We start from the raw sequence: 27,847 nt of genomic DNA, 5'->3' as shown, positions 1-27,847 counted from the left end.
TATATGTATGTATATGTGTATATGTGTGTGTAGAGGCCAGGACACATGCTGAAATTGAGGGGGGTAGGCAAGAAGTTTAAGAAGAGGAGAGCACATGTGAAATAATCACTGTGGAGATTAGGTTAGTGGGGTTTAGGGAAATAAAAAAAGGATTGACGGTTTAGTTGGAGGCCCTGGGCCGTGTTGGCGGCTATGTACTTATAATGGCACCAACATGGAAGGTGATGTGATTTTTTTCGAGCAGCTCTCATCAGCCAGCTGCACACAGCAGACAGATGGATGGTTCATCCAGAACTGAGGTTTTATTAGGCTCTTGGGACAGAAAGACAAGAGGGCCAGGAGGCCAAGGATATTGGCAAGAGAATGACTGAAGTGAAGAGTGAAATCTCGATTGGAAAATTTAAGGAAGTGATGACAGGACGGGCTATAGTGGTCTGGGGGTACTCCTGGTGCTAAAAAACCACAGTGTTGGGATTCATGCCACAAGAGAGCTAAGTGAGTAGGAGATGCTGTAGAATGGTGGGGGGTCTGAATGTAGTATGTTAGAGGTGGATGGTTCCTGGTGTGGACAGACTGAAGGTCCGGGATGAGGGAGGGGAGGAGGTTCTTGGAAATGGGGAGGTCAAGGGACCCACAGTCCAGGAAGTTGCTGACTCATCTGACGATAATGAAATCACTATAAACATTCGTGTTCAGGGATACCTAAGATGGCTCAGTCAGGTGAGCGTCCACCTCTTGGTTTTGGCTCAGGTCATGATCCCAGAGTGGTGAGATTGAGCTCCATGTTGGGCTCCGCACTGAGCATGTAGCTTTCCTGGGATTCTCTCTCCCTCTCTGTCTCTTTCTCTCTCTCCCTCTGCCCCTTTCCCCTGCTTGCACTCTCTCTCTCAAACAAAAATTAAAACAAAAGGCGGGGGGGGCGCTTGAGTGGCTCAGTTGGTTAAGTGTCCAACTTCAGTTCAGGTCATGATCTCAGCGTCCGTGGGTTCGGGCCCCACATAGGGCTCTGTGCTTACAGCTCAGAGCCTGAGACCTGTTTCAGATTCTGTGTCTCCCTCTGTCTCTGCCCCTCCCCTGCTCACGCTCTGTCTCTGAAAAATGAATAAACCTAAAAAAATAAATAACTTAAAAAAAAAAAAGAGGTAGACAGAACTAAGCTGGGAGAAGATGAAGTTTTGAAGGACAAAAGAATTTGGAGATGGGCAGCGGCCCTAGGCCCTGAAGAGTTAACATACTGACTGCCCAGATTAGCAGGTTAGCTTGGTTAGATTCCAGCTGAGTCAAAGGCATTACTGTGCTCTAATCCAAGTTTTATCATACTGTTATAGTGAAGGCCCATCCTGGAAGGCAGTGGATTTTGTCCCCCAGGGGATAGTTGGCAATGTCTGGAGACATTTTAGTTCTCACATGGCAGTAGTAGTACTATTGGTATCTACTATTGAATGCCACAGATCCTCCAATATACAGGACAGCCTCATGAGAAAGAATTATCTGGTCTGGAATGTCAACACTGCCTGCTATAGGTAAGAATCACTGACCCATGGGGGGAAAATCAATAGAACTTACATATTAGCAGCAAACTTTTTTCCTTTCCTTTCCTTTCCTTTCCTTTCCTTTCCTTTCCTTTCCTTTCCTTTCCTTTCCTTTCCTTTCCTTTCCTTTCCTTTCCTTTCCTTTCCTTTCCTTTCCTTTCCGTCTTTCCTTTCCATCTTTCCTTTCTTTTTTGGAAAGATAGTGTGTTTATTTCACCTTTTAAAATCGAGAAAAAGGAACAATCATTATTATTGGATAAAACAAATACAAATATGTGCTTCCATTTTGGTGAAGTTTGGGGTAGGGACATGGGAGGAGGCAGCAAGCTCCTTATGACTGGAAATGGAAATATCTATGTGGCACTGCATGAGCCCTTTCAGGAAAGTGGGGGATGATTTGCAGTAGGAATGGATTTGTGACCTTTTACTTGCCTACCTTCCAGAATCTGTGATTTTAAGACTAGTGGAGGGGAACAAGAGAAAGAGTTCTTTCTCCTGCTCTGATTATTTTTTAATGCTTTTTTTTTTTTTTTTTTTTGAGACAGAGAGAGAGAGAGAGAGAGAGAGAGAGAGAGATCGAGCGAGCAGGGGAGGGGCAGAGAGAGGGAGAATCCCAAGTAGGCTCTGAGCTGTCAGCACAGATTCCCACGTGGGGCTTAAACTCATGAACTCTGAGACTGTGACCTGAGCTAACGTCAAGAGTCAGAAGCTTAACCGACTGAGTCACCCAGCTGCCCCTCTCCCACTCTAATTCATAACAGGCTCCTTTCTAGAGTAATCAGCACAGGGATAACCAGGTAGCCAGTGCAGTGACTCCACTTAAATTCGGACCAAAGGTCAAATCATGGAGCAGCTTCCCAGCTTCATAGCATGCCATGGAAGATGGTGTTATCTTCTGACTTGTGATTTGCCAGGGGTAGGAAGAGGGCCCTTCTCAGTGGTGTTGCAACTGATGAGTGCTTTTTCATCCCTGAACTTCAGATCTGCTCTGTACTGGGTCTTCTGGTATTTTCATCCTGTTTTCTCTCTCTGGTTTATATCTATGTCTATTTCAGACTGAAAGTTCCTAAAAACCAGGTACTGCTCCATGGTCCTTTGGTGTTGATTACAATGATGAAGTAATCATTACAATGTTGATTACAGTGATGAAGTTCATAATAATGGCTTTGCTTATGTGGCAACACATGTTTAAGAATGTCTCCATGCTGGTTTGAGAAATAGCTTTGTTTTGTGGTATTGCAATGATTAATAAAATTAAACCAGTAAGGTGTTTCAAAGTCATCTGGATCTTTTTGCTCAAAAACTTAATTTAATTTTTAATAAGCCATAGGTTATAAGTTCACAAGGTACAAAAGGGTACATTTGGTGAAAAGCTTCTTCCTCCAGTCCCCCTGTCCTTTTAGAAGTGACTATCATTATCTATTATTTCTTGTTATCTTTTCTGAGATAGTCTATGCATATACAAACAAATACGCCCATATATTCCCTCCATTTTTTAAGCAAATGGTGGGATATTATAAACACTGTCGTCCTCCCTGATTGTTTACCTAACTTGTCTCAAAGATTGTTCCATTATCCATATGTTTAAAAAGTGTTTATTCTTTTCTTATAGCTATAAAAAGCCATTGTATGGCTGTACTCTGGTGGACAGTTAGGTTTCCCAGCTCTTGCTATATATACGTATTGCTGCAATAACAGCCTTATAAATAAATGGATGTGAAATGTCCAGGTCAACAGGTGCATGCTTTCCTTTATTAGATGTTATCACACTTCTCTCTGGAGGCTGTAACAATCAACTCTCCCACTAGCAGTCCATCATTATTTTTTCATGCTGTCATCAATGGGCCATGTTATAATTTTTTTGGTCTTTGCCAATCTGTTAAGTGAGAAGTAGCTCCAGTGTAATTTTAATTTGCATCTCTCTTGTTCTGAGTGAGGTTGGACAGCCACTTGTATTTCCTTTTCTTCAAACTGTTATTTCAGTGGGGTTGTTTATTCTTTTTCTTAGTGATCTGTATGAGTTCTTTAAATACTAAATAAATTCAACTCTTGTCTGCAATATGTGTTGTGATATTCCACCCCCTCCACCAGTTTCTCTTTTGTCTCGCCTAATATATGGCAGTTTTTGTCATGAAGATTTTTTTTGTTTTCTTTTTTTAATATCTGGGTTTCCTATCCTATTAGAAGGGTCTTACAACTCTAAAATTATTTTAAAATTTGTCCAATGGTTCTTATTAATACATTAATGGTTCCATGTTTTGTAGTTTCATCTTTGGTCTATTTGAAATTTTGATGTAAAGAGTAAGGTAAGTATCAAGTTTACTTTTCCCCAGCTGGATACCTAGGTAGTGTAATACTTTATTACATAATCTATCTCGCTCCTGCCCCACACACTGATTTGAAATAGTGCTTTTATCATATCTAAATTTCCACATGTATTTCGATCTGTTTTTTGGCTTTCCATTTTGTTCCGTTGAGTTGTCTGACTATTCACCCACTTGTACCACACTATTTGAATTATTATTGCTTTGTAACACAGTTTAACATTTGGTGGGACTAATCAATCCCTGAAAGGTGGTCTTAGGATTATAATATTTAATGTGTGTGTGTTTAGCAAACTGTGTATTTCCATAATTCTATATAAATTGAATATCATCTCCACAAATGCAGAAGATCTTGGGTTTGATTCAGTAGCACTGGGGAACCAGAAAACATTAGTTCAAAGGTATCCAGATTTGAGATCATTAGATGTACTTTCCCTTGTGTAGTATGGCATTGGGTCTGTTTCTCTGGCTGATCCTGGCCCTGATTTCATAGGGAAGGAAGGACTGTAAGCATAAAACACCAACAGATCTTGTTTTCACATAAAATCTGTGAGGTGTTGCAGACCCAGTGTCCCTGGGTGTGTCAAAAAGACTGCCCAATCAGTTGGACCTGCTGGCTCAGTGGGCATCAACTTCTATGAGAGGGGCCCTGGAGAGTGCCAGTGGGCAGATCTCCTCAGGGGCTTCTTGGACTTTGAGGGCTCTGCAGCTGACGTGGATGCAGTGAACTGGAGCCAGAGCAGGAGACGTGGAAGGAAAGGAGAGAGGCAACATGGGAGTCAAGAGAGATCCCTCCTTGGAACGATCTGTTCTGTTCATCAGGCCCATGAGATTCCCAAGGAGCAGGAACTGTGTCTTCAGGATACTGGGCACAATGCCTGACACCAAGAGGTAAGTATATGTTAAATAAATGAATGAGGGAGTGAACACCTGCCTGCCACAGGATACTTCTTCATCACGTGCATCCTCATGGAGCCTCCTCTGGCTTCAAAGGAAGGAGCAGAACCAGGATATGACTCTTGGGTATCGTTCTGACTCCTTGCCTGTTGTACCATCCAGGAGAGGGATATTGAGTGAGCAAGGGATGTGAACCCTCCTCCCACCCTCTCACACATTTCCAGAGAGCTCTGAGAATATCTGCTAGCTTTTTGTCTTGTGTTTTCCCTCATCTTTAATAGCATCCAACTGAAATGTTACTCCCATTCACAACCTCTCCCTTTTTGCCCTTCACCCCATGAGTAAAGCAAGTGGGATAGCAAAGGAGCCAGGAATCAATACAGTTAATCAAAACAGCCAACTCTTTTACAGTGTTTCCTATATGCAAGTTTCTGTCTCAAAATTTCTATCTCTTTAATTAATACTTAAAACAAATAGGTATATATATATATATATATATATATATATATATATATATATATATATATTTTTTTTTTTTTTTTACCATGCCCATTGCACAGTGAGGAAACTGAATAACTTACCCAGGGCCATGGAGCTTGTAAGGAGATCAGCTGGGATCTGAACCAGGAAGTCCACTCTAGAGCCCATGCACTGAAACTCTTTCCTTGGCATGTACACGTATGTGTTAACTTTATTGATACATAACATAAAACACAGAATAGTGCACAAATCAAGCATTTGACTCAATGAATTTTCACAAAATGAGCACACTTCTGTAACCAGTACCCACCTCAAAAAACAGAACACTTATCCCCACAGAGGTTCCCAACATGCCCCCTCCCAGTCTCTATCCCTTTCCCACCAAAGGAGACTACTCTCCTGACTTCTTTCACTATTCTTCTGGGGGGGTTCTACCTTCTCTTTCTATTTTTAAAAAACGTTTATTTATTTATTTATTTTGAAAGAGAGAGAGTGAGTGGGGAAGGGGCAGAGAAGGGGAGAAAGAGAATCCCAAGCAGGCTCTGCACTGTCAGCTCAGAGCCCAATGTAGAGCATGACCCCATGACCCTGGGATCATGACCTGAGTTGAAATCAAGAGTTGGATGCTCATCTGACTCAGTCACCCAGGCGCCCCCCCTTCTTTTCTATTTTAATCACACTTGTATTCCAAGTGTCATGGGGTCTGTTGCTAAAGTTAAAAATATTCTGTCTTGCAGGAGTAGAGGTGGGCGTGGTTGGGAGAACACATTCCCTAAATAAGAGAAATAACCGAGGGTGGGGAGTTAGCCGGTAGTTGCTCTAGTTTTCCCCCATTCCCTTTGCCAGTAAGTTTGAAGTACTGCTCTTTCCTCCATCTTCTTCCCCGAGAACTACATCTCCCAGCAGGCTGTGCTCTGACAGCTCAGATTTAAATAGGATTCTGGGCTAAGCTCAGATAGAGCCTTGCTGCTGCTGAGTGCCCAGGAGTGAGAGGAACTAGAGGAGGAGAGGCAGCGTGAAGCAGACAGGAGTTGGAGTTAGACCAGGAGCTTGAGCCAGACCTGGAGTCTAAGGTGCTTTTGCTAAAGCGGCAGCAACTAAAGAAGTTGAAAAGATGCTGGTTGTCTTGGGACTGCTCACCTCCTTCCTTTCTTTCCTGTATGTGATAGCTCCATCCATCAGGTTTGTTTTAATTCAGTAACTCATGGAATATTTTGCAAAGTCCTGGATTGGGAGCCACAGAGCTTGTAAGTAGATGAGTTCTCAGCTGCTGAAAGAAGAGAAAGGGATGGAGGCTGAGGGAAATAAAGTCAGGGCAGAGAAAGCAGGAAGGAGGTAGTTATGAAACTGAGAAGGAAGTACCTGGGGCTGGGAGAGAAGGGGCTGGTTTAAATTCTGATGCTAGTGGATAGCTGACTCTATGACAGACAATCAAGGTAGGAGTGCTTGCTCTATCACTTTATTCCCTTGGGTTTCTCTGAAGGTCCCTATGTCCTTTCTTCACTGCTCCTACTCAAGGTTGCCCTGCTGGGTTACCATGGGAGGTCATTGCTGAAAGATTCATTGTTAAGTACCAGAAATTTTTCAAAGGAAACAAACTCTCTTACCTTTGAGACTACCCTCGACTAATGATTTGGGATGGCTTTTCTGCTGTGGGATTTCTGGAGGTGTCAAAGAAATGTGTGTTCTGAGTGAAAATTTTAAAAATTGCTGACAGGGGCGCCTGGGTGGCGCAGTCGGTTAAGCGTCCGACTTCAGCCAGGTCACGATCTCGCGGTCCGTGAGTTCGAGCCCCGCGTCAGGCTCTGGGCTGATGGCTCAGAGCCTGGAGCCTGTTTCCAATTCTGTGTCTCCCTCTCTCTCTGCCCCTCCCCCGTTCATGCTCTGTCTCTCTCTGTCCCAAAAATAAATAAATGTTGAAAAAAAAAATAAAAATAAAAAAATAAAAAATAAATAAAAATTGCTGACAATAGGGGCACCTGGGTGGCTCAGCTGGTTAAGCATCTGACTTCGGCTCAGCTCATGATCCACGGTTCAAGCCCCTTGTCGGGCTCTGTGTTGACAGCTCAGAGCCTGGAGCCTGCTTCAGATTCTGTCTCTCTCTCTCTCTATCTCTCTCTTTCTCTCTGCCCCTCCCCCACTTGTGCTCTGTCTCTCTCTCAAAGATAAATAAACATTAAAAAAAATGCCGACAATAAAGAAGATAAATGAACACATCAGAAACAGAGTGTTGCTCTAGGTCCTGGCATAGAAACAAGGTTTAAGTTCTAATTTTGCCACCATTAGCAAATGACTTGAACTCCTTTGACCCTCGTCTTCTCCTCTGTAAAAGGGGAATACTAACAGAATGAGAGGATTAAAATAAGTTCTCTATGGAAAGTGCCTAGCCTAGTGCCTAGTGCCAGTCAGATGATGCTTAGGAAATGTTACTTCTCCCCTTTTCCCACCCTCTTTTTCAGAACTTGTCAAGTCAACTTTATGTGAAAGGATGCTCTCTGTACAGATGTCTGAACAAAAGAGGTTTCTGTCTGTGTGTTGATGGCTAGAATGGAATTTCTAGTAGGATGGCAGAAAGCCTCTGAAGATGTCAGCTCTCTAAAACTGGAAAGCAGCCCAAGAGCCATATATGTATATGGGAACTCTTGAAGTGCTGTTAATCAATTACTCACTGTTGATGCTTATTGAAGACCTAGGGCTCAGGACCATTGATTCTACTAATGCTCATCATGCATATGTTTTGAATGCAGGTTAGAGGAGGAAGCTGACCTCTGGGAACCTCTAGAGATAAAAGCTAGGTATCTGTGTTATCTAACAAGGAAGGTCTCCATTGGCCCTGGCTCAAGAGCACTTATTCACTTTGTCCAAATGATCATTTGTAGTTTCTGGGCACATGATCTTACAACCTGAGCCAATGAGCAGGATACCTAGTGGGAAAAGAGTGTCCCCTGAAGATTCACTTTTTTGGGTCTCCTGACAACTTAAAGAAATTTCTCTTTGAGGATGGATGGATTTTATGTTGATCTCAGTCTGGAATTGGGAAGGATAATGCATGAATGCTTTTGGTTTCCTTTTGTTTCCCTTGCCTATAGGAAGTTCTTTGCTGGTGGGGTTTGTAGATCAAACGTGCAACTTCCTGGGAAGGTAGTGGTGATCACTGGCGCCAACACAGGCATTGGCAAGGAGACGGCCAGAGAACTCGCTCGCAGAGGCAAGTCCTTCCCCTTCTGTGTTCATAGGACCGTGCCTCCTGCCTTTATCACTGGGGATTCTGTCCACATTTCCTTGTCTTTCCTCCTGGGCTTGGAGGTTCTGGTCAGAAATTCAAGGAACCTGGGATTCAAGTCCAGCTCTGGCACCAACTTACTCTGTACCCTTAAACAAACCTTCTTCCCTTCTCCTTCCCTATTGTATAAGGGAAATAATGATGTCCATGTAAATATTGCTCAAATCAGCTATTCTAAAGGTAGATACCAAGCCACATTAAATACCAGAGTGTAAAAGCCAGGGTTCCCAGCCTAGGGTTAAGCTGACAGCAAAGGGTCTGAATAGTTCACTTGTGAGAACCCTGAGATGGCAATATAGCCACTCACTGTTTAGGGATGGCTAGGAGAATGTTCTGTCCACCGGTCTCAAGCCCACGTCCTCTTTTTCAGCCTAGGGTTTGAACATGTTGCCCTGTCTTTGTTTTGGCCCCAGGAGCCAGAGTATATATTGCCTGCAGAGATGTACTGAAGGGAGAGTCTGCAGCCAGTGAAATCCGAGCTGATACAAAGAACTCCCAGGTGCTGGTGCGGAAACTGGACCTATCTGATACCAAATCCATCCGAGCCTTTGCTGAGGGCTTTCTAGCAGGTAAGTCCCCTGTGAGTAGACAGAAAAGCAGGAAACTGGGTGTGGGACTGATTGCTCCACCCTGTATCATCTGTGACCTTTACATCAGAACCACCATGGATCTCACTGGACAGGTTCTGCCACATGAACCAGCAGGGCAAGGAATTGGTGGTGGACAAGCTGGGCAGGATCCTTATCATCTTTTTCCTCAGCAATGGGGATGCTGGGCTCTCTGTCTGGGCTTGCACCTTGGCATCAAGGTGTGGCCCTGATGCCACTCTCTTTTCTCATCCTGAGAATCAACCTTCTGTGCCACAGGCACTAAATGAAGTTGTGCTGCTGCCAACATTTTTCTGTCTCTTGGAAAATGACTAGCTTTTACCAAGGACTATGAAATCCATGCAAGACAGGGACTATGTCTGTCTTGTTTTATGACTGGGTGTCCAGCGCATAGCTGAGTGAGCCTGGCCCAGAGTTAGTACTTAGTACACATTTGCTAAATGAATGAATGAATGAATGTCCAGGCAGATATCAATAACTAAATTTAGAAATCCAATGACCGTGGTTATTGAATATCACTGAGATAGGTTGAAGGGAAAGAAGCAAATACTCAGGATTACAACAGGCAGCTAGTGGGCTCCTTGCTAACTTCAGGGTCTCCTTGGCTATACTTTATAGAGGAAAAGCAGCTCCATATTCTGATCAACAATGCAGGGGTGATGATGTGTCCATATTCTAAGACAGCTGATGGCTTTGAAACCCACCTGGGAGTCAACCACCTAGGTAAGTATTTTTGAGTGACTGGAAAGCAAGAAAACCCCATCTTGTTTTCTGTAGGGAGATGACCCTATACCAGTACTGAGAATCTCTAGTGAGCTTCATAGAGTTGGGGGTTTTGTTTACTATCCTTCTCCTGACCAGTACAAAAAGTGAGATCCTCCTACTCATACCATTAAGAAGCCCCAAAACTTGGAGACACAAGGAAGAAGAATGTCATTCTTGGATGGGGCCGTGGTAGTGCAAGCCTTCCCATGCAGGACCAGGCATGCAGGGTGCAGGAATCTGTGTTTGGCTGGAGGGGGTCACATTTATAACTAAGGACCAAGCAAGTCAAGGGCTAGGCTACAGAGGAGACAGATCTTGAGGGTCTGAGGTATGAATAAGGCTGGGGTTCAGGGTTCATGGCTCTAGTGAGGAGTTCATGGAACATGTTCTCTGGTCCTAGGCAAACTACTTTAACCTTACTATTCCATCCTTCCTTCTGTACATAAATGTATTTGGGCCCTCAGTTGTGTGATCATGGCCAGAGGGTGGTTGGAAGCCATCAGGAGGCATTTCTCCTGACTGGGACAGGGCAGAGGGACAAATAAATACAGATCAAGTCTATATTGCCTTGCCTATAGTCTAGCTCTGGCCCTTGCCTTGAGGAATCCACTCACTCTGACTGATGATTTGCACTGAGTTATCACAGCATCTAAATTTGTTCATGCCCAGAAGATAGGGAGTTAATGCTGAAGTCCTATCATCAGCTCCCACCCCTAAGCCTGAGCTGTCACCCCACTCTTCAATCTCCCCTGCTGGCTCTCCTTACAGGCCACTTTCTTCTTACCCACTTGCTCCTGGAGCGGCTGAAAGAGTCCACTCCTTCACGGGTGGTGAACCTGTCATCGGTAGTCCACCATGCTGGCAAGATTCGCTTCCATGACCTCCAGGGTGAGAAGCGCTATAGCCGAGGTTTCGCTTATTGCCACAGCAAGCTGGCTAATGTGCTTTTTACTCGTGAGCTGGCCAGGAGGCTCCAAGGTAAGTCTGGAGAAAGGGCCAGGGTTAAGATAGCAAATGGTCTTCCGTTTAGATTAGAGGTTCTGTTTAGATTAGAGGTTCACAGAAACTTGTGAAGTCAAGATATCAAACATGAGCATTTCAATGATAGCTTTACACACTAAGGAGAACAAGGTCATAAACAGACTAAAAATAATTCTTGTTCCTGGGAAACTTAAAATTGAACAGGGGTTAGGAATCTATAAAGTTACCTTTCATTTATGTCACATCTTTTCTCCTATTTACCATCTTATTTGACTTTTCACAGCAACCTCTTATAATAGGCAGGGCAGGTACTCTTATTACTATTTTATGGATCCAAGCTGAGGTTTCAAGAAGTGGCTAGCCCAAGGTTACATGGCAAGTGGAGGAGTCAGGACTGGAATATGGGTACTCTGCTTTAAATCCAGGGTGCTTCCTTCTGTGTGTGCTATTTGCCTTGAGGTTCACATGGTGAGCTAAGCTACAGGGCTGCCTCTACCTAGAGTCAGAGAGACCAAATTGGATTTTGGCCCCCTGGGTCTGAGCTCTTGGTGTACCACATATGATCCACCTGTGTATATGTGCATGTCCCTTTAATTTCCCCTGACTTCATTCCCTCAGCTGTAAAATGAGGTGAGGCTTCACTTAATCCTATGATTCTGTGCTCCCCTGAAGTTTTTGCTGAGTTGCTGGCTTTGACATCTGCAAACCTGGGGGACCATTTGCCACAGGGAATAAGCCAGAGTTTGGGAACAATGGTATTTACTATCAGAATACAGAAGGTAGAAGAATAGGGTAATTATTAGAAGAAATAATAATAATGACAATAATAATTGAGAGTTTTGTGTGTGCCATATATTATACAGGTCTAAACTCATTTAATACAACATACCTATGAAGTAGGTGTTATTATTTTCCCCCACTCCACAAATGAAGAGATAGATATATCTCACTATAGATATATTAAGAAACTTGACCAAGAAAGTTTCCTAGCTGAGCCAGGATTCAAATGCAGATAGTCTAGCTCTAGAGTCTATGCTCTTTATTCTTCCTCAGAGTTCAGACCTTGGCCCTGCAGCCTATTAGGTATGACCGTGGGCAATTTACTCAACTTCTTTGTGACAAGAGGTCAGTTACGTCAACTGTAAATGGGCACCTTACAAGACTCATGGAGAATTACATGAAATAATATATGTAAAGCAGGCAGCATAGCCTTTGCACATAATAAGTACTAAAGATAGTAGAGGTACCAGTGGTTTCTTGGGACCATGTTAACCTCCATTATCTCTATCAATACCCCTCAAAGTACCCCCCCCCATAAAATGTGCTTGCTCAACAATTACAGCTCATAACAAGTTTCCAGCCTCCTACCTCCCAACAAGTCGCTTCCCCTAAGCTCCTTCTATAGAAATTTCAAAGATACTACTATCCATAATTGATACTACTACTCCTACTACTCTTCCTACTACTACATGTGGTTGTTTCTACTATTAATACTTAAGCCACAGAGTAAAAGTGGCATTCAAACGGAAGAATCTGCAATCAAGAACTTCTTGTGGAACATAGAAGGCTGAGAAGGCTATAGATGTTTCTGGAAGAGATAGATTCTACTTGGCTGGGAGAGGTACCTTCTGAACCCGGGGTTTTGTTCTCTGAGTCCCTTCTCATTTGTGCATTTTTTTCCACAGGAGATGAGCTGTTTCTTTGGGCTCTGATGTGTCCCTGGGCTAACTGTGCTTTCTTTGCCCCAGGCACAGGGGTCACAACCTACGCTGTGCACCCAGGCGTGGTCAGCTCTGAGCTGATCCGGCACTCCTTTCTGCTGTGTCTGCTCTGGCGGATCTTCTCCCCCTTCGTCAAGTCGGCACGGGAGGGGGCGCAGACCAGCCTGCACTGTGCCCTGGCTGAGGGCCTGGAGCCGTTGAGTGGCAAGTACTTCAGGTGTGTGGAGGCGGCACGGGTTTTCTCCACCAGTTTGTATGCGGTAAGGCACAGGGCTCCCTGGGCTCTGCACCCTGACCTAGTGGCCAAGTTTGTGCGTGATAATGGAATCCAGGTTTAGGTTGGGCCTGCACACCAAATGCTGTTACTTTTCCAAGGGAGCTTACATTAGAAACTTGAAAAGAGCTGCTTTTATGGTTCTGTTTTATAACTGTGTGACACATTTTCAGTAAGTTTTGTGGCTTTCTGAGGGCCATCAGACTGTCCTTGTTGGTTATGCTTTGGAAAGAACATCCAGAGGGCTTCCTCTGGATCCTTTTTCTCCTCCTTGAAGCTTTTGGATGACTTCTTTAATAAATTCTTTAATACAACTTAGCACAAAGCGCTGGGGCAAGGTCACCTCTCCCCATTGTCCCCCAATGCTGCCAAGAGTGGTACTATCTGTTGGAATAACAGAAATAGACATTTCACTGTTGAGTCTTGCCACAAACTCAATGGGAATTCAGATGTTGGGAATAAAAGGAAGGGCAAGATTCAGTCTCCTTCCCATTCCATGGCTTGAACCATCCCAGTCTGCTATTCTTTCCTGTTTGCTGAAAGCTGCTGATTGGTACACCATTTATTAAATGAAGCACTGGCAATGACCTCAGTGCCCAACAGCAGAAGAATGGATAAATAATAGCTAATGTTGCTTAAGCTCTTGAAAGTGTTTGGTACTCTTTTTTTTTTGTTTGAGAGAGAGAGTGTGTGCACACGAGTGGGGGAGAGGGTCAGAGGGAGAGAAAGAAAGAGAATCTTTTTTTTTTTTAAGTTTATTTATTTATTTATTTACTTATTTATTTAGAGAGCATAAGCAGGGGAAGGGGTAGAGAAAGAGGGAGAGAGAGAATCCCCACAGGGCTTGAACCCAAAGTCTTGGATCATAACCTGAGCCAAAATCAAGAGTTGAATGGTCAACTGTCTGAGCCACCCAGGCACCCCCAAAACAAAATACTATTTGAAGAAAAACACCATGAACACTGTGTTCTGCCCCCACCTCCCAATGTGTCTAGCTTCCAGTCTCCTGCTCCCTCCAAAAGAGAACAGGGTACTTAGTCTGGGGCTCATGGGGCACAAGTGGGTCCATGGATAGAATTCAAGGGGTCTGTGAAGTTGGACAGGAAGGCAATTGCATCTTCATTTTCACTAATCTCCATCTGAAATTTGACATTTCACTTTGATAACCAATGTCGGCCATCACCTTCTAGAGTAGCAGGGATACCTGTGACTTTGTCACCAATAAAACTAAGTATTTTCACATCCCCTGGCAGTTGTTGCAGGTGTCTCACGATGTCACTTCTGCTCACTGCCACTTTACAAGCAGGTGGCTGTCGGCCCCAGCACTAGCTCTTGTTACAGAGCACATTAACAAAGGAGCCTGTGGATCACTTTACCACGAAGCTGTTTTTAAAATATTTTATTTCATTTTATTTTATTTCATTTCATTTCATTTCATTTCATTTCATTTCATTTCATTTCATTTATTTTTTAATTATTTTTAACATTTATTTATTTTCAAGAGACAGAGAGAGACAGAGTGTAAGCAGGGGAGGGGCAGAGAGAGAGGGAGACACAGAAACCAAAGCAGGCTCCAGGCTCTGAGCTGTCAGCACAGAGCCCGATGTGGGGCTTGAACCCACCAACCGGGAGATCATGACCTGAGCTGAAGTCGTACGCTTAACTGACTGAGCCACCCAGGCGCCCCTGTTTTTAAAATATTTCAAAACTGAATTTCAATACAATTTGTTCCTTTTCATCCAAATATTTTATACATTTAGAAATATATTCTGGGGGCGCCTGGGTGGCTCAGTCGGTTGAGCATCCAGCTCTTGATTTTGGCTCAGGTCATAATCCCAGTGTCATGGGATCAAGCCCTACTCAGGCTCTGCACTCAGCATGGAATCTGCCTAGGATTCTCTCTCTCTCTCTCTCTCTCTCTCTCTCTCTCTCTTTCTCTGCCTCTCTACCCTGCTTGTTCTCTCTGTCCCTCTCTAAAATAAAATAAAAAAAAAAAAAACATTTTTAAAGCAAAAAAGAAATATATTCTGATAAAGAGGCCAAAACCTTTTCCAGACTGTCCACTTCCACTCCTGGACGTTCATGCTGTTTCTCTGCCCTCCAGTGACTGCAAGAGGACCTGGGTGTCTCCAAGGGCCCGAGATAATGAAACAGCTGAGCGCTTGTGGAATGTCAGCTGTGAGCTTCTAGGAATCCAGTGGGAGTAGTGCTGATGGAAGAGCCACAGCTTTATCAGGCTTCGTCCACATCATACTGAAACGGGACCAAGGAAAAGGCCAGTTCTGAAGGGTTGTCCTCCTGGTTGGCTGCTGTTGAGGATCCTGTCCTGCTCCGATTCTCCTGTCTCTTCTGGAAAACTTTGCACACCCAACTCTCTTGTGAGGCTGTTCCATGACACAAGATGTGCACACCTATAGAGAATTCTTCTCCAAGGCTTGCAGAGTCAGCTGCCCTCTCCAGGCAGGAGGGCTGCACAGATGCCAGGCTGGGCACAAGGATGGCAGAAGAGCCTGAAAAATTAGGTCAGTTTCCTCACCAATACCAGAAATGCCAGCAAGCATGCTCAGCTGAGGTGACAGGAGCGTCAGCGTTATACACTGTATTTCCAGGGACTATAGACCCAAACTCTGGACTAATCTCTCTTTGAGATACTAGTCACAACTCTGGAGTCTGGACCAACTCAGGAAAATCATGGCTAATCCTTGGCCAACTTTAGTTTCTTTCTCTGATCATCCTGGAGCCACTGCATGAAGCTGGACCCTCCCATTTTCTCTTTCTGGTTCTTTTTAAGAAGTTAAAAAAATTTTTTTTTGCTAGGTTTATTAAGATATAATTAACATATAATACTGAGTAAGTTTGGGCTTTCTCATTTTTGAACATGTAGATAGTTTCCTTCTACAAAGTTGCCTTTACCTAAATTTGTAGAGAAAATAAAGTCTGTGCATTCATCTTATTGCCTTATTTATTTTGTCAGGGTAGCAAGGGAGAAATGCAACAAAGTGGGGAAGCCAGTCTTCTAGTTTAGTGAGTAGTATCTCACCCAACCAACCATAATCTTCTAATATCACATCTGAGTGCAAAATAAGATGGTTCAGTTGGGTATTTTCTCCAGTTTCTTCCAGCTCTCCGATTTTATCACAGAACATGTAACAGAAGGGATTTAAATCACACAGATGCTGATATCCCCTACAGATTAAGGTCAGAGGTAATATAGGATTTCTTTTAGTTTGATACATAGATTTAGAAAAACCAAGCCCTCATAAACCCTTGACCAAAAATTGCAGCTGATGTCTCTCCTGGCCTCCCTTGCTCTCTTCTGTTGTGTTTCCGGGCCCCCTGCTGCTTCTCTCAAGTGCTAAAGTTCACCAAGAAGAGGCAGGTGCAGATGTGCCCCATCTGTCAGCTAATTGACACAGGAAATCATGTTATTGGTTCTAGTTTTAAAGCATCCAAAGGGCCTCTGGATGACAAAAATACCCTTTCCTTCCATAGCAAGGAGACTTTTCAAAAAACCTTTTTATTCCTTAGATTTTCAAGTAGATAAAAATGTAACAAGTAGTATGAATCCCCATGTACCTACCCATCATCCAGTAACTTTTGCCAATCTTTTTTTGTCTATTTCCTCCATGACATTTTTTCCTGGAGGTGACATGGAATATTCTCAAGCACATTCCAGACATTGTACATTCGCCCATAAATAATGTGCATATCCAAATAAGAACCTTTGTTTTTTACAAAACCACAATGCCGTTTTCACTCCTGAGAACATTAATAATTTTTGAATATAAGTTAATTCTTGGAGTTCAAGTTTCCCTCGTTGTCTCACAAATGTCTTCTTACAGTTGGTTTGTGCAAATCAGGGAAAGAGAAACGGTCCTGAAAAAAAGAGGAAGCTTTTCTTTCCTGAAGCCCCAGCAAATCTCCTTGTGCCTCATTGGCCTGAATGGATACTACAGATGGGCTATGTTAATTGGCTTAAGTCAGTCATTATCCACACCTGAGCTGGGGGCCATCCCACCACCTCCACCCAGTGGGGAAGAATAGTAGCTAACATACAGCACTTACATTAATTAGGATTAGCTGCCCTCACACGAACTCTCTATTTTTATCTCCATTTTACTGATGAAGCACAGAGAAGTTAAGTAGTTGGCCAAAGTTCATACAGCTGATAATTGGTGGAATGGACCCCCCATAGTCTGACTCCAGGATCTGCTCTCTTAATTGCTACGCTGTATTGCTTCCCACGGTGGGGGAAGCAAAAAATTCCAAGGAAAAATCTGGGAACATGAAGGGGCAAAGGGGTGGGTGGGGGGATAGTACTAGGGAAGCAACCAATATATGCTTGCTATTGGGACCTACAGTCTGTGCTCATAGGCTGTTGGGTCTGATGAAAAGCCTGGTGAAGACTGGAGGGGAAAAAAGAGAGGAAAAAAAACAAAACAGCCAAAGGTCACGCAAGGGTAGGAGGCAAGGCTGGTGAAGAGCATTGCAGGGCATGGATGATCCTGGATGTCTCTTCTGGGCTGCAGGAACAAGCATAAACCAAAAAGCAGGAGTGTGGGCTGTGGAAGGCAAGCGTGCAGAGCTGCTCTCTGCACAGTAAGGAGAACAAGCAGACAATGGGTATGAGAGCAAGGACTCCCACCTGTGTGCTAGTTTAAGCACTAATAAGCATTGGCACATTGAAGCAAGAGGGGTGGGCTTGGGGTGGGACACATGCACTTCAGAGGGGGCTGGCTGTAGGTAGAAGAAACAAAACCAGGTATGAGCTACAAAGAGTTGGTTCCAATTACCACATCTAGGCAACACTGGTATTGGTGGTACACGGTTCGCGAGTAAACCCGCTCCCAAGGCTGGGTTCCTCCACTATCACTCATTCAAGTATAGCCATTTTTATTAAACTGGAGTCTTCTATCTGTAGGACATCTTTTTCAGAGAGACAATGCTATCACATTCAAAAGATTATTCCTAAAAATACGCGGAATCTTTACATTATGTGTGTTTGGAATCCTTTGGGCTATTACATTTTATAAACTTTTCATGTTTGCCAGGTTACTTGCTAGTATGATTGGCTTGATGAAGGTTATACTACTCTTGATTTGTGTCAAATATCTGAAATCTGAAAAACCTCTTTGTACATTTTCTAAGATACTCAGAGACCATGGGGCCAATTGTGGGGGGCAAGGGGGCTTTTAGCCTCAATCTGGAGTACAGAGGTTGGGTATTGGTACTCTAACAGCAAGGGAGCAGAACCTAGAACTCAGGGCAAGACAGGCAGCTTGAATATAAGATCCCAGGGTCTAATGCTAGGAGGAACCTGGGTGAGCTGGGGAGACAGATGAAAGCAATGAGAATTTTTGCATGAGAATCTGGCACCCAAAAGGAAAGGACTTTGCTCCCCTCGAGCCTAATGGCCTTAGGAACTTTGGGGGCTGAGGGCTGACCTTAAGGTCATAGTGTCTGGTGGAGAAATTCTTCCTCTTAACTTTTGGACTTGGGGGGCAAGGGGGGGCATTCCCTGCATTGTTATCTAACCCTGGTCTCTGGAAAACATGGAAATTGCTCCAATGCAACTTCCCTAATTATAACCTCCATACTATCCCTTCCTTCCTGAAGAATGACTCTACTTGAAATGTGCATTATTTCCTGCCATCCTTGGCATGCGGCACAGCTCTCAGCCAGCTCAAAGTGGCAGAGGGCTGAGGGCAGTTGCTCCTAACCACAATACTACACTGCCTCTCACTTAAAGAAACCTGTGAAGTGTTATTTGGTCAGGGAAAATATTTTCAATCTGAAGTTTTCTATCCTATTTCAGATAGTTGGATGCATTTGTGCCTAACACCAAAAATATGAGAACTGAACAGCAAAGAATGCTAAAAATGAGGGAAAAAATTAGGTGTGTATATTGATTTACATGTTGTTGGTATTTTCATAATATAAAACAATAGTTGTTCCCCTTGTTCGGATCCAGACTCAACCATTTCTCGTGGCCTTCAGGTGCTCCTGTGAGACACAACCTCTCTCAGCCCTACTTCTCTGTAACTGCCATGTGCTCAGACTTCATCGTGCCTCCGTATAGGTTCCTGCTCAACACCAGAAGCTTTGTCTAGTCTGTTCAACCTGGACAAGGAACAAGTGCCAGCCCTGGCCTCCTGTCATCTTTTTAGAAAGACTTGTCCCAAGTTACCAACCAAGCAAGGGAAAGGCCCTGGCCCAGCACAAACAACACTGGGAGTGGACGGGTTATCATCATTCAACCTCCACTTCTCAGTTTCTCCCATGACCACAGAGGCCATTTTCCTTCCACTTTACTCATGCTATGGATACGCCTTCCTGCCTGGCAGAGTGCCCCTCAGGATACGGGACACAAGATCCTGTGGAGGAGGACTCAGGGATTACAGTCATCCCGGACTTCTCTGCCCTGAGGTGCTTCTCTAGCTGCTCCAGGCCCACTGCCTTCATGATCCTGGCTTCTGTTATGCTTGGAAACCCTTACCTAGCCTAGCCCAGGTGTGGAAAATTTTTCCCTTTGACTCAACTGAGGCTGGCCTAAATTTCGTAAAGATGAAACTTGTCTGGGTAACTAGAGGAAAAGGAAACCGAAGAAACATAAAAGTCAAGAAGCAAACAGTTCTAGGGCACAGGTGACCTAAGTGATGACTAGCTGTCACAGATTTTGGCTGACACCTAGCCCTTGTCCAACTCAGCTCTGTACTCCGTGTTGCTATGCCTCTGAGCCTTGGCAGACACACCGTGTGTATTTGGCCTATTTTGGTTACAAGCTAGACGTCCATTTTGAGCAAGCTTAAGCCAAAAAGCAGAATAGTTTGCTCATAAATTCAAGGAAGGGTTGGATATGAATAGTGGGAAAGGGCAGGGATGAATCTCAGAAATAACCAGAACTCAAGCATCAAGCATCACCATGCCTCCTTCTCTACAATATTTGCTTTTCTTTGGATGTGGACTTCACTTCAGAGTTAAGTGGCAAGAAGCTTGACTGTTGAAAACTGTCAAGCCTCACACCTTGTGGAGTCCATCATTAAAGAGACACTGCAGCAATTTTCTATATTTCGTATTAAAAGAACCTCACGTTTGGCAGGGGTCAGATGCTCACACATAGTATTTAGCTATGGTAAGGGGGAAGAGTAATGTAAGGATGTGACAAATGTAGAGGTGGCATTTCACATCAATGAGAAAAACATGGACTATAATGTTAGACAAATAACTATCTAAATGAAAACATAAGGTTAGATTCTCTATTTCACGCAAAAAAAGCAAAAATATTAGAAGAAAATGTAGGAGAATATCTTTAAGCTCTTAGAATAGGGAAGGCCTTTTTAAGACATGAAAAGCAAAATGCATATGGGAAAGGAGGGATACATCTAAAACACACACCAGATGCGGTGCCTGGGTGTCTCAGTCTGTTAGGCATCGACTTCAGCTCAGGTCATGATCTCATGGTTTATGAGTTTGAGCCCCACATTGGGCTCTCTGCTGTCAGCACAGAGCACCGCTTCCGATCCTCTGTGTCCCTCTCTCTCTGCCTCTCCCTGGCTTATGCTCGCTCTCTCTCAAAAATAAACATTTAAAATAAATAGATAATAAAAAAATAACACACCAGAAATAACGTTAAAACTCAAGTGATATTGGTAAACATGTGTAATGCAGGCCAGGTATACTGGGAAATAGGCTTTGAGATGGACATTAGCACACAGGGAGCTTGCTGGGAGTATTCTTGGGAACAATAACCATGGGGTGTAATGGAAACAGGGTTGGGCAGAGGGTGGAGTGGAACAGTGGTGCAGTCACAACAAAGGCTTAGACGATCCTAAACCCACAGGGGGCTCTGGAACTGAGTTATCTTGGATTGAGGAAAGAAGGGTGGCCTTTATAGACCCACACTGCCCAGTTACTGGATGTGGACAGCTTCCAGGGAGGGGACATAACCTGGGCAAGGTGCCTCTTTCTGATGAGGGTAAGTTCTAGAGAGAGAGAGACTCAGCTGAGAGCTGTTAGCTGCCAACACTCTCAGCATCTGGGGTATAGGTGTTTCATTTCTGAAGCGGGGAATCTGGTTGGCATGCCACGGCATCTGCTGCAGTGACAGATGTATATCAGATACAAAAGTGGCAGCCATATTATATAAAGAACTTTTACTTCTCAATAAGAACAAGATAGAATACCTGACAGAGTACTTTCAAAAGATATAAACAGGAGGGGGGCACCTGGCTGTTCAGTCAGTAGAGCGTATGACTCTTGATGTTGACGTCATGAGTTCAAGCCCACATTTGGCATAGAGATTACTTAAAAAAAAAAAAAATAAAAGAAATGCATTTAAAAAAAGATATAAGCAAGGGGCACCCTGGGTGGCTCAATCGGTTAAGCGTCCAACTTTGGCTCAGGTCATGATCTCACAGTTTGTGAGTTTGAGCCCGGTGTCAGGCTCTATGCTGACAGTTCAGAGCCTGGAGCCTGCTTCGGATTCTGTGTCTCCTTCTCTCTCTGCCCCTCCCCCACTTGTGCTCGGTCTCTCTCTGTCTCTCAAAAATAAATAAATGTAAAAAAAAAAAATTAAAAAAAAAAAGATAGAAGCAGGAAATTCACAGAAGAAATAAAAATGGCCAGGGGAGCTTGGGTGGCTCAGTTGGTTAAGCATCTGCCTTTGGCTCAGGTCATGATCTCACAGTTTGTGGGTTCTCACAGTCTGTGAGATCTCACAGTCTGTGCTGACAGCTCAGAGCCTGGAGTCTGCTTCAGATTGTGTCTCATCTCTCTCTCTCTGCCCTGCCCTGCTCGTGCTCTGTCTGTCTCTGTCTCTCAAAAATGAATAAATGTTAAAAAAAGAAATTAAAAAAAAAGAAATAAAAATGGCCAATGTATCTTAGTAGTTATCAGGGAACTACAAATTAAAACAATAACAGTATCATTTTTCAATAGATTGTCAAAAAGGACAGAGCTTAGCAAATGTTGATAAAAGTCTAGGAAATAGGTATTTTTATATCTGCTGATATGAGTGGAAGAAATGGTGAAGCCATTTCTACTCAGAAAATTCTGCTTCTTAGTATCTATAGTAACATTAGTGTATATATGCAAAGCGGCATTTTTTTGTACTAGCAAAAAGTTGGAAACAATCTAAGTGTCCAATTGGGGAAAATTAATCTTTGATATAATCATACAATGGAGTATTAGTATACTTGCTTTTGGGGTAACTACTCCAAAAATAATTATATTAAAAATTATACACACACATATATACATACAGACATGAGTTATTGGCTACATTGGTGAATAGGAGAATGATGAATGTGTGCAGGTGATAAGATTTATATTTAAAGATTACACACATATAACATGATACCATATATTTTCTGTGGGTGCATACGTAAGTTAGTAAAAGCACAGAAAAAGGTCTAAAATCATGTCTAATGAATACAAAAGAGGTTGCCCCTGGGAAGGATTGATAGAACATACATTTCATTTAAAAAAAAAACCCAGAATATTTTACTTGGAAATTAGAAATTAATGATTTCCTGCTGGTGGGAATGCAAATTAGTGCAGCAGAGTATGGAGTTCCTGAAAAACTTAAAAATAGAACTACCAAAAAACAAAACAAAATGAACTGCTATATAATCCAGCAATTCTACTTCTGAGTATTTATGTGAAAACAGAAACACTCATTCAAAATGGTATATGCACCCCTATGTTCATTGCAAGATTATTTACAATAGCCAAGACACGGAAGCAACCCAAGTGTCCACAGATAGATGAATGAATAAAGAGGTGGTGTATACATACATAGTGGACTATTACTCAGCTATAAAAAGAATGAAATGTTGCCATCTGTGACAACGCTGACAGACCTGGAGTATATTATGCTAAGTAAAATAAGTCAGAGAAAGATAAATACCGTATGATTTTGCTTGTATGTGCAAACTAAAAAACAAAATAAATAAACTAACAAAACAGAAACAGACTCAGATGGGGCGCCTGGGTGGCTCAATCAGTTAAACGTCCAATTTCAGCTCAGGTCATGATCTCACAGTTTGTGGGTTCGAGCCCCGTGTCAGGCTCTGTGCTGACAGCTCAGAGCCTGGACCCTGCTTCGGATTCTGTCTCCCTCTCTTTCTGTCCCTCCCCCTCTCTCTGTCCCTCCCTTGCTTGTGCTCTCTCTTTCTCTCTCAAAAATAGACATAAAAAAATTAAAAAAAAAAAGAAAAAAAAAGAAACAGACTCAGGTACAGAGAACTATCTAGTGGTTACCAGAAGGAGGTGGGCAGGTGGGGGGGAAGATGAGTGAAATAGGTGAAAGAGATAAAAGGCAAAAACTTCCAGTTATAAAACAAATAAACAATGAGGATTTAACGTACAGCATAGGGAATATAGTCAATAATATGTAACAACTTTGTATGGTGGCAGATGGTAGCTATCCTTATCACCGTGACCACTTCTTAATGTATATAAATGTTGAATCACTGTTGTACACTTGAAAATAATATTACACGTCAACTATACACTAATGAGTAAAAATTAATACTTTCAGTAGACACTGTGGGCTGCCACTGTGTCTGTGACTGGTGTTGACTGATTAACTCATTGTGGTGTTCTCAACCCTAGGTGTATTTAAAATTTTTTTTTAATTATTTTTTTAATGTTTATTTTTGAAAGACAGACAGAGAGACAGAGAGCAAGTGGGGGAGGGGCAGAGAAAGAGGGAGACACAGAATCTGAAGCAGGCTCCAGGCTCTGAGCTGTCAGCACAGAGCCCGAGGCGGGGCTCGAACCCACAGATGGTGAGATCATGACCTGAGCCAAAGTTGGACACTCAACCTACTGAGGTCACCCAGGCTAGGTGCCCAACCCTAGGTGTATTTTAAAACATAAAATGCCAATGCCTAGGTCTTACCTCAGAGATTCATATTTAATTGTTGTATTCTTGGGCAAAGGTCCTTGGACTGCTGGTCCAAGGCAATCATGGTGATCACAATTCCTTTGGAAGTAATTAGTTATGGAAAATCATGTGACTCAATCATGGCCCATGGGATATGGAAGGATACTTATTGGTAACTTCTGGTAGAGGCTTCCACATTGACCAAAAAGTGAGACACAGGAAGAAATTTTTTGTCTTCTTCTATTGGATGTTGTCATGGCTGAATATGATATCTGAACCCACTGCAATTATGTTGAGTCACGAGTGGAGCTGAGGTGGTCCAAAGACTAAGCTCACATGCTAAGAATGGTAGAGGGAAAGGTGGAAAGGACCTGGGGTGCTGATGATAAATTAGTGAGTCACGGAATTAACCAAGTCTGGAACTATCCTCCCTTGTGACTTATTGTTATAGGACACAACAAATGGTCTTTATTGTTGAAATCTATGTCCTGATACAACATTATTGTGTTGGGCCATATAAAAATGCTAATGTTCTGCCAGTTTTTCCTTTTTTTTTTTAGAAGGCTTTGTGCCCAGTGTGGAGCCCAGTGTGGGGCTTGAGCTCACAACCCTGAGATCGAGACCTGAGCTGAGATCAAGGGTTGGATGCTTAGATGGTTGAGCTCATCAAGGTGCCCCAAATTCTGTCATTTTTTACATCTATTCCCCCCATCATTACTCCTGACCTAAGGCAGATGTCTTCCTGACCTACTTTCATCGCCTCCAATTTCCTTACCGGTAAAGTGACATTTTGACTCTGCTTTCAGTATATTTTTCTCCACTCCACAGATCTGTCATTTTTCACTAACTTCAGTCTCAACAAGTTTAATTAATCTAACATCCTAGTACAGAGTCTCAGTAGTTGTGACTATAATACTTTCACAGGTGTTTATCCAAGTTTTAGTTTGTGTATAATCTATTTTTTCTACATATGGATATACGATATCTCTTAACCAAAACAATCAGCTGAGAAGATCAAAGAACACGACGTACAACTTGTTCTGATAGGAGGAGTAGATTAACTGCTGTAACAAACAATGCTAATCTTTACTGGATTAATACAATAAAAACTTATTTCTTACTCATTTCACAGTCCAATGGGGTGAAAGTGAGGGGTGGCTCTGCTCCACGTGGCTTTCATCTCAATAAAATCACTAATTATGTTGTTGTAATCATCCAATATTTTATGCTCTAGTGGAAGTTATTATTAGTTACCTAAAGAATTTAAAAAATACAAAATGTAATTCTATTTAAAATCAATGCAATTTAAATATGCTTTCATAAAAATGTAAATTAAAGAAATGCAAAAATAAAAATTACTTTAAATGTCTTACGTTATTTTCTTCTAGAATATTTAAATTATATACCAAAATTAAAGGGCAAAATACAGTATAGCTATGAATATCAACATTTTAAATAAAGTTTATTTAAGTAAAGCTAAATCTTTAAGCTTTTGAAAATTTAATTCTATGCTTCGGATTCTTTGTCTCCCTCTCTGTCCCTTCCCCATTCTCACTCTGTCTCTTTCTCAAAAATAAATAAACGTTAAAAAAAATTTTTTTTAAAGAAAATTTAATTCTATGAATTTTTATAAAAATAAAACTATTCAGGATTCTGGGGCACCTGGTTCAGTGGAGTAAGCGTCCAACTTTGGCTCAGATTATGATCTCACAATTCATAAGATGGAGCCCTGCATTGGGCTCTCTGCTGTCAGCACAGGGCCCACTTTAGATCCTCTGTCCCCCTCTCACTCCACCTCTTTCCTGCTCATTCCCTCTCTCTCAAAACAAACTAAAAGAAAACAAAACACTATTCAATGTCCATTTTGTTGCCAGTGTAAACAATGGATATTATACTTCATTCTTGTTTCCTCTACACCCACACATCTATCAATTTAAAGGTAAAATGAATTGTTTATTATTTAGCTTCCAGATACAAGTGTTGCAAACATACACACATTGGAATATGAAGAGATAAGAAAAAATACACTCAGCACTACTGAAAATGATACCCATTTTTTAAACGTTTATTCATTTTGGAAAGAGAGAGGAAGAGAGACAGAAAGAGAGAGAGTGGGGGAGGGGCAGACAGAGATGGAGACACAGAGCTCAAAGCAAACTCCATGCTGTCAGCGCAGACCCAGACCTGGGCTTGAACTCACAAACTGTGAGATCATGACCTAAGCCAAAGCCGAAGTTGGATGCTTAACCAACTGAGCCACCCAGGCGCCCCAATACCCATTTTAATGCAAGCATCTCTAATACTCATGCTGAAAAACAATGTGCCCAATTGGCCTTTATTGTCCCCAGTTGCTTCCTCTGTTCAAATCCCTCCCGAACTCTGAAGCAGCCATGACTTGTTTCCCTGGGGGCTTTTATACTGTTCAGCACGAGAGCTTATCTTGAGGGTGTCAAGTTGTGTTAAGTCTGAACTAAGCACCAGAGCCCAAGTAACAGAGATGTCCATACATTCGGAAATAAATTTACTGCTTTTTAAAAATTTTATTATTTTTTTAATGTTTATTTATTTTTGAGAGACAGAGAGAGACAGCACAAGTGGGGAAGGAGCAGAGAGAGAGGGAGACACAGAATCCGAAGCAGGTTCCAGGCTCTGAGCTGTCAGCACAGAGCCTGACGAGGGGCTTCAACTCATGAACCGCGAGATTAAGACCTGAACGCTTAACTGACTGAGCCACCCAGGCGCCCCATAAACTTACTGCTTTTATGTGCGTTTTTGTGAAATGTAGGGCTTTTAAAAGTGCGTGACTGAGAAGAAGCCCTTCTTACTGGGGTCTAAGGGCACTACTGTTCACATAGCTCTGAGATGGGCACTGGCAGTCCAGCTCTGGGAATTCTCAAAAAAGAGGCCCCTTTCATATGCCAGGGCCCCTGTCTACCATAGAGGTTTAATTTCAATCTGGCATGAAAGAAAGATCGAGTGTTTACTGAACATATGAGACGTTTGCCTCATAAAGTGTTTGAGAGAGTGTGATCAGACAGGACGTAACTAACTCAGATAGCATCATGATACTGTAGGAGGGTGATAATCGTGGGTGCCTATGGGTTGCCCAAAGCACCAGTGTTTCAAAGTGTGCTGTATGTCCAAGCAGACTCAGTTTCTTGACTTCCTCAGCTCTGATCTTCTCCACTCCTCTTTAGTCTCCCTTTCCCATGACAAGGACCACACCTGGACACCTTGTCAACACATGAACTTGCCGCTCCTCTGATAGGTTACCTTCCAACATCCCAACCACAACTTCCTTCTCCAGCTCCCCTTGCCAATTCCCCTGTCCCATTATCACACCGATCTGGCAAAAGCCAAGCCTGGAAGAATCCAAGTCTCCAATTTCTATATGCTACTGGAGGACATCACTCAACCTGGCAGGACCACCAGATCATCAATTGCTGGTCATCAGTGCCAGCTGACTTCAGTGCTACCTGATCACTTGTTCCCCCACAGTAAAGGATGGATCCATGGAAGCTTAGACAACTTGTGGGACCACCTTTAAGAAGAGAATACAAAATTACAGACACAAAATTTGGTACAAAAATGGATGTTGATTTAGAATGAGAAAAAAAGGGAAAAAACCCCCAACAAACCCAAACCATGAGCCATGGGAATTTAAGGTCCTCTGAGATCTCTTTAGGCAATTTACTAGCAATACTCGCATAAAAATGCTAACAGAAACCTGTCCCTCTACCCCCAGCCCACAATGCAACTCTCTGTGACTCCTTTACTCACAGAGGCCCACATAAGCTTCAAAAACGTCACAGTATACTGCCTCTGAGCTCACAACACACACATAGTTCATGTCTTCTCAAGTTACTCAACCCACCAGCAAACCTGAGCTCTTAACAGGTGATTTTTCCTCTGACTTCATAGAGAACATGGAAGCCATTAGTCAGAAACTCCCTCCTTCTGCTACCAAACCAGCAAACTTATCTGTATCCCACTCATATTTTTTTCCTTTCCACCTTCTACAGCAGAAGAGGTGTCTCTCCATCCATTTAAAAATCTTCATATTGTGATTTTTAAAAAAATTTATTTGAGAGCAA

General features: G+C 42.7%; 2 protein-coding genes across 5 annotated transcripts in view; one reads left to right on the top strand and one right to left on the bottom strand.

The window, feature by feature from the left end:
* Positions 1-6,189: 6,189 nt before the first annotated feature.
* RDH12 (retinol dehydrogenase 12) lies at positions 6,190-15,813 on the top strand. 3 transcript variants are annotated; one of them, XM_086709459.1, is made up of 7 exons: positions 6,190-6,391; positions 8,323-8,441; positions 8,930-9,085; positions 9,743-9,847; positions 10,658-10,867; positions 12,619-12,808; positions 14,970-15,813. In XM_086709459.1, the coding sequence occupies exons 1-7, from the start codon at positions 6,348-6,350 to the stop codon at positions 15,070-15,072; spliced, it is 927 nt and encodes a 308-aa protein (XP_086565585.1). In that variant the 5' UTR covers positions 6,190-6,347; the 3' UTR covers positions 15,073-15,813. The 3 variants fall into 3 exon arrangements, with proteins under 3 accessions (XP_086565585.1, XP_086565586.1, XP_025774869.1); XM_086709460.1 differs by having other exon boundaries at positions 6,190-6,415; positions 12,619-12,851; positions 14,970-15,074; XM_025919084.2 differs by having other exon boundaries at positions 6,191-6,415.
* The window catches only part of ZFYVE26 (zinc finger FYVE-type containing 26), a 91,163-nt gene continuing 72,394 nt past the window's right edge, over positions 9,079-27,847 (bottom strand). The window contains exon 43 of one of the 2 annotated variants that reach the window (XR_015252249.1): positions 9,079-10,873. The gene's annotated coding sequence lies outside the window, so the exon portion shown is untranslated. Of the gene's footprint in view, positions 10,874-16,363; positions 17,603-27,847 lie in introns of those variants that run through there. The other variant, XR_015252251.1, reaches the window with a different exon arrangement.

The sequence above is a fragment of the Puma concolor genome, chromosome B3, assembly GCF_028749965.1.
Source record: "Puma concolor isolate L17-30 chromosome B3, mPumCon1.1.hap2, whole genome shotgun sequence".
NCBI lineage: Eukaryota > Metazoa > Chordata > Mammalia > Carnivora > Felidae > Puma > Puma concolor.
Note: the sequence above shows the minus strand (reverse complement) of the source record. Positions and strands in the feature narration are given on the sequence as shown.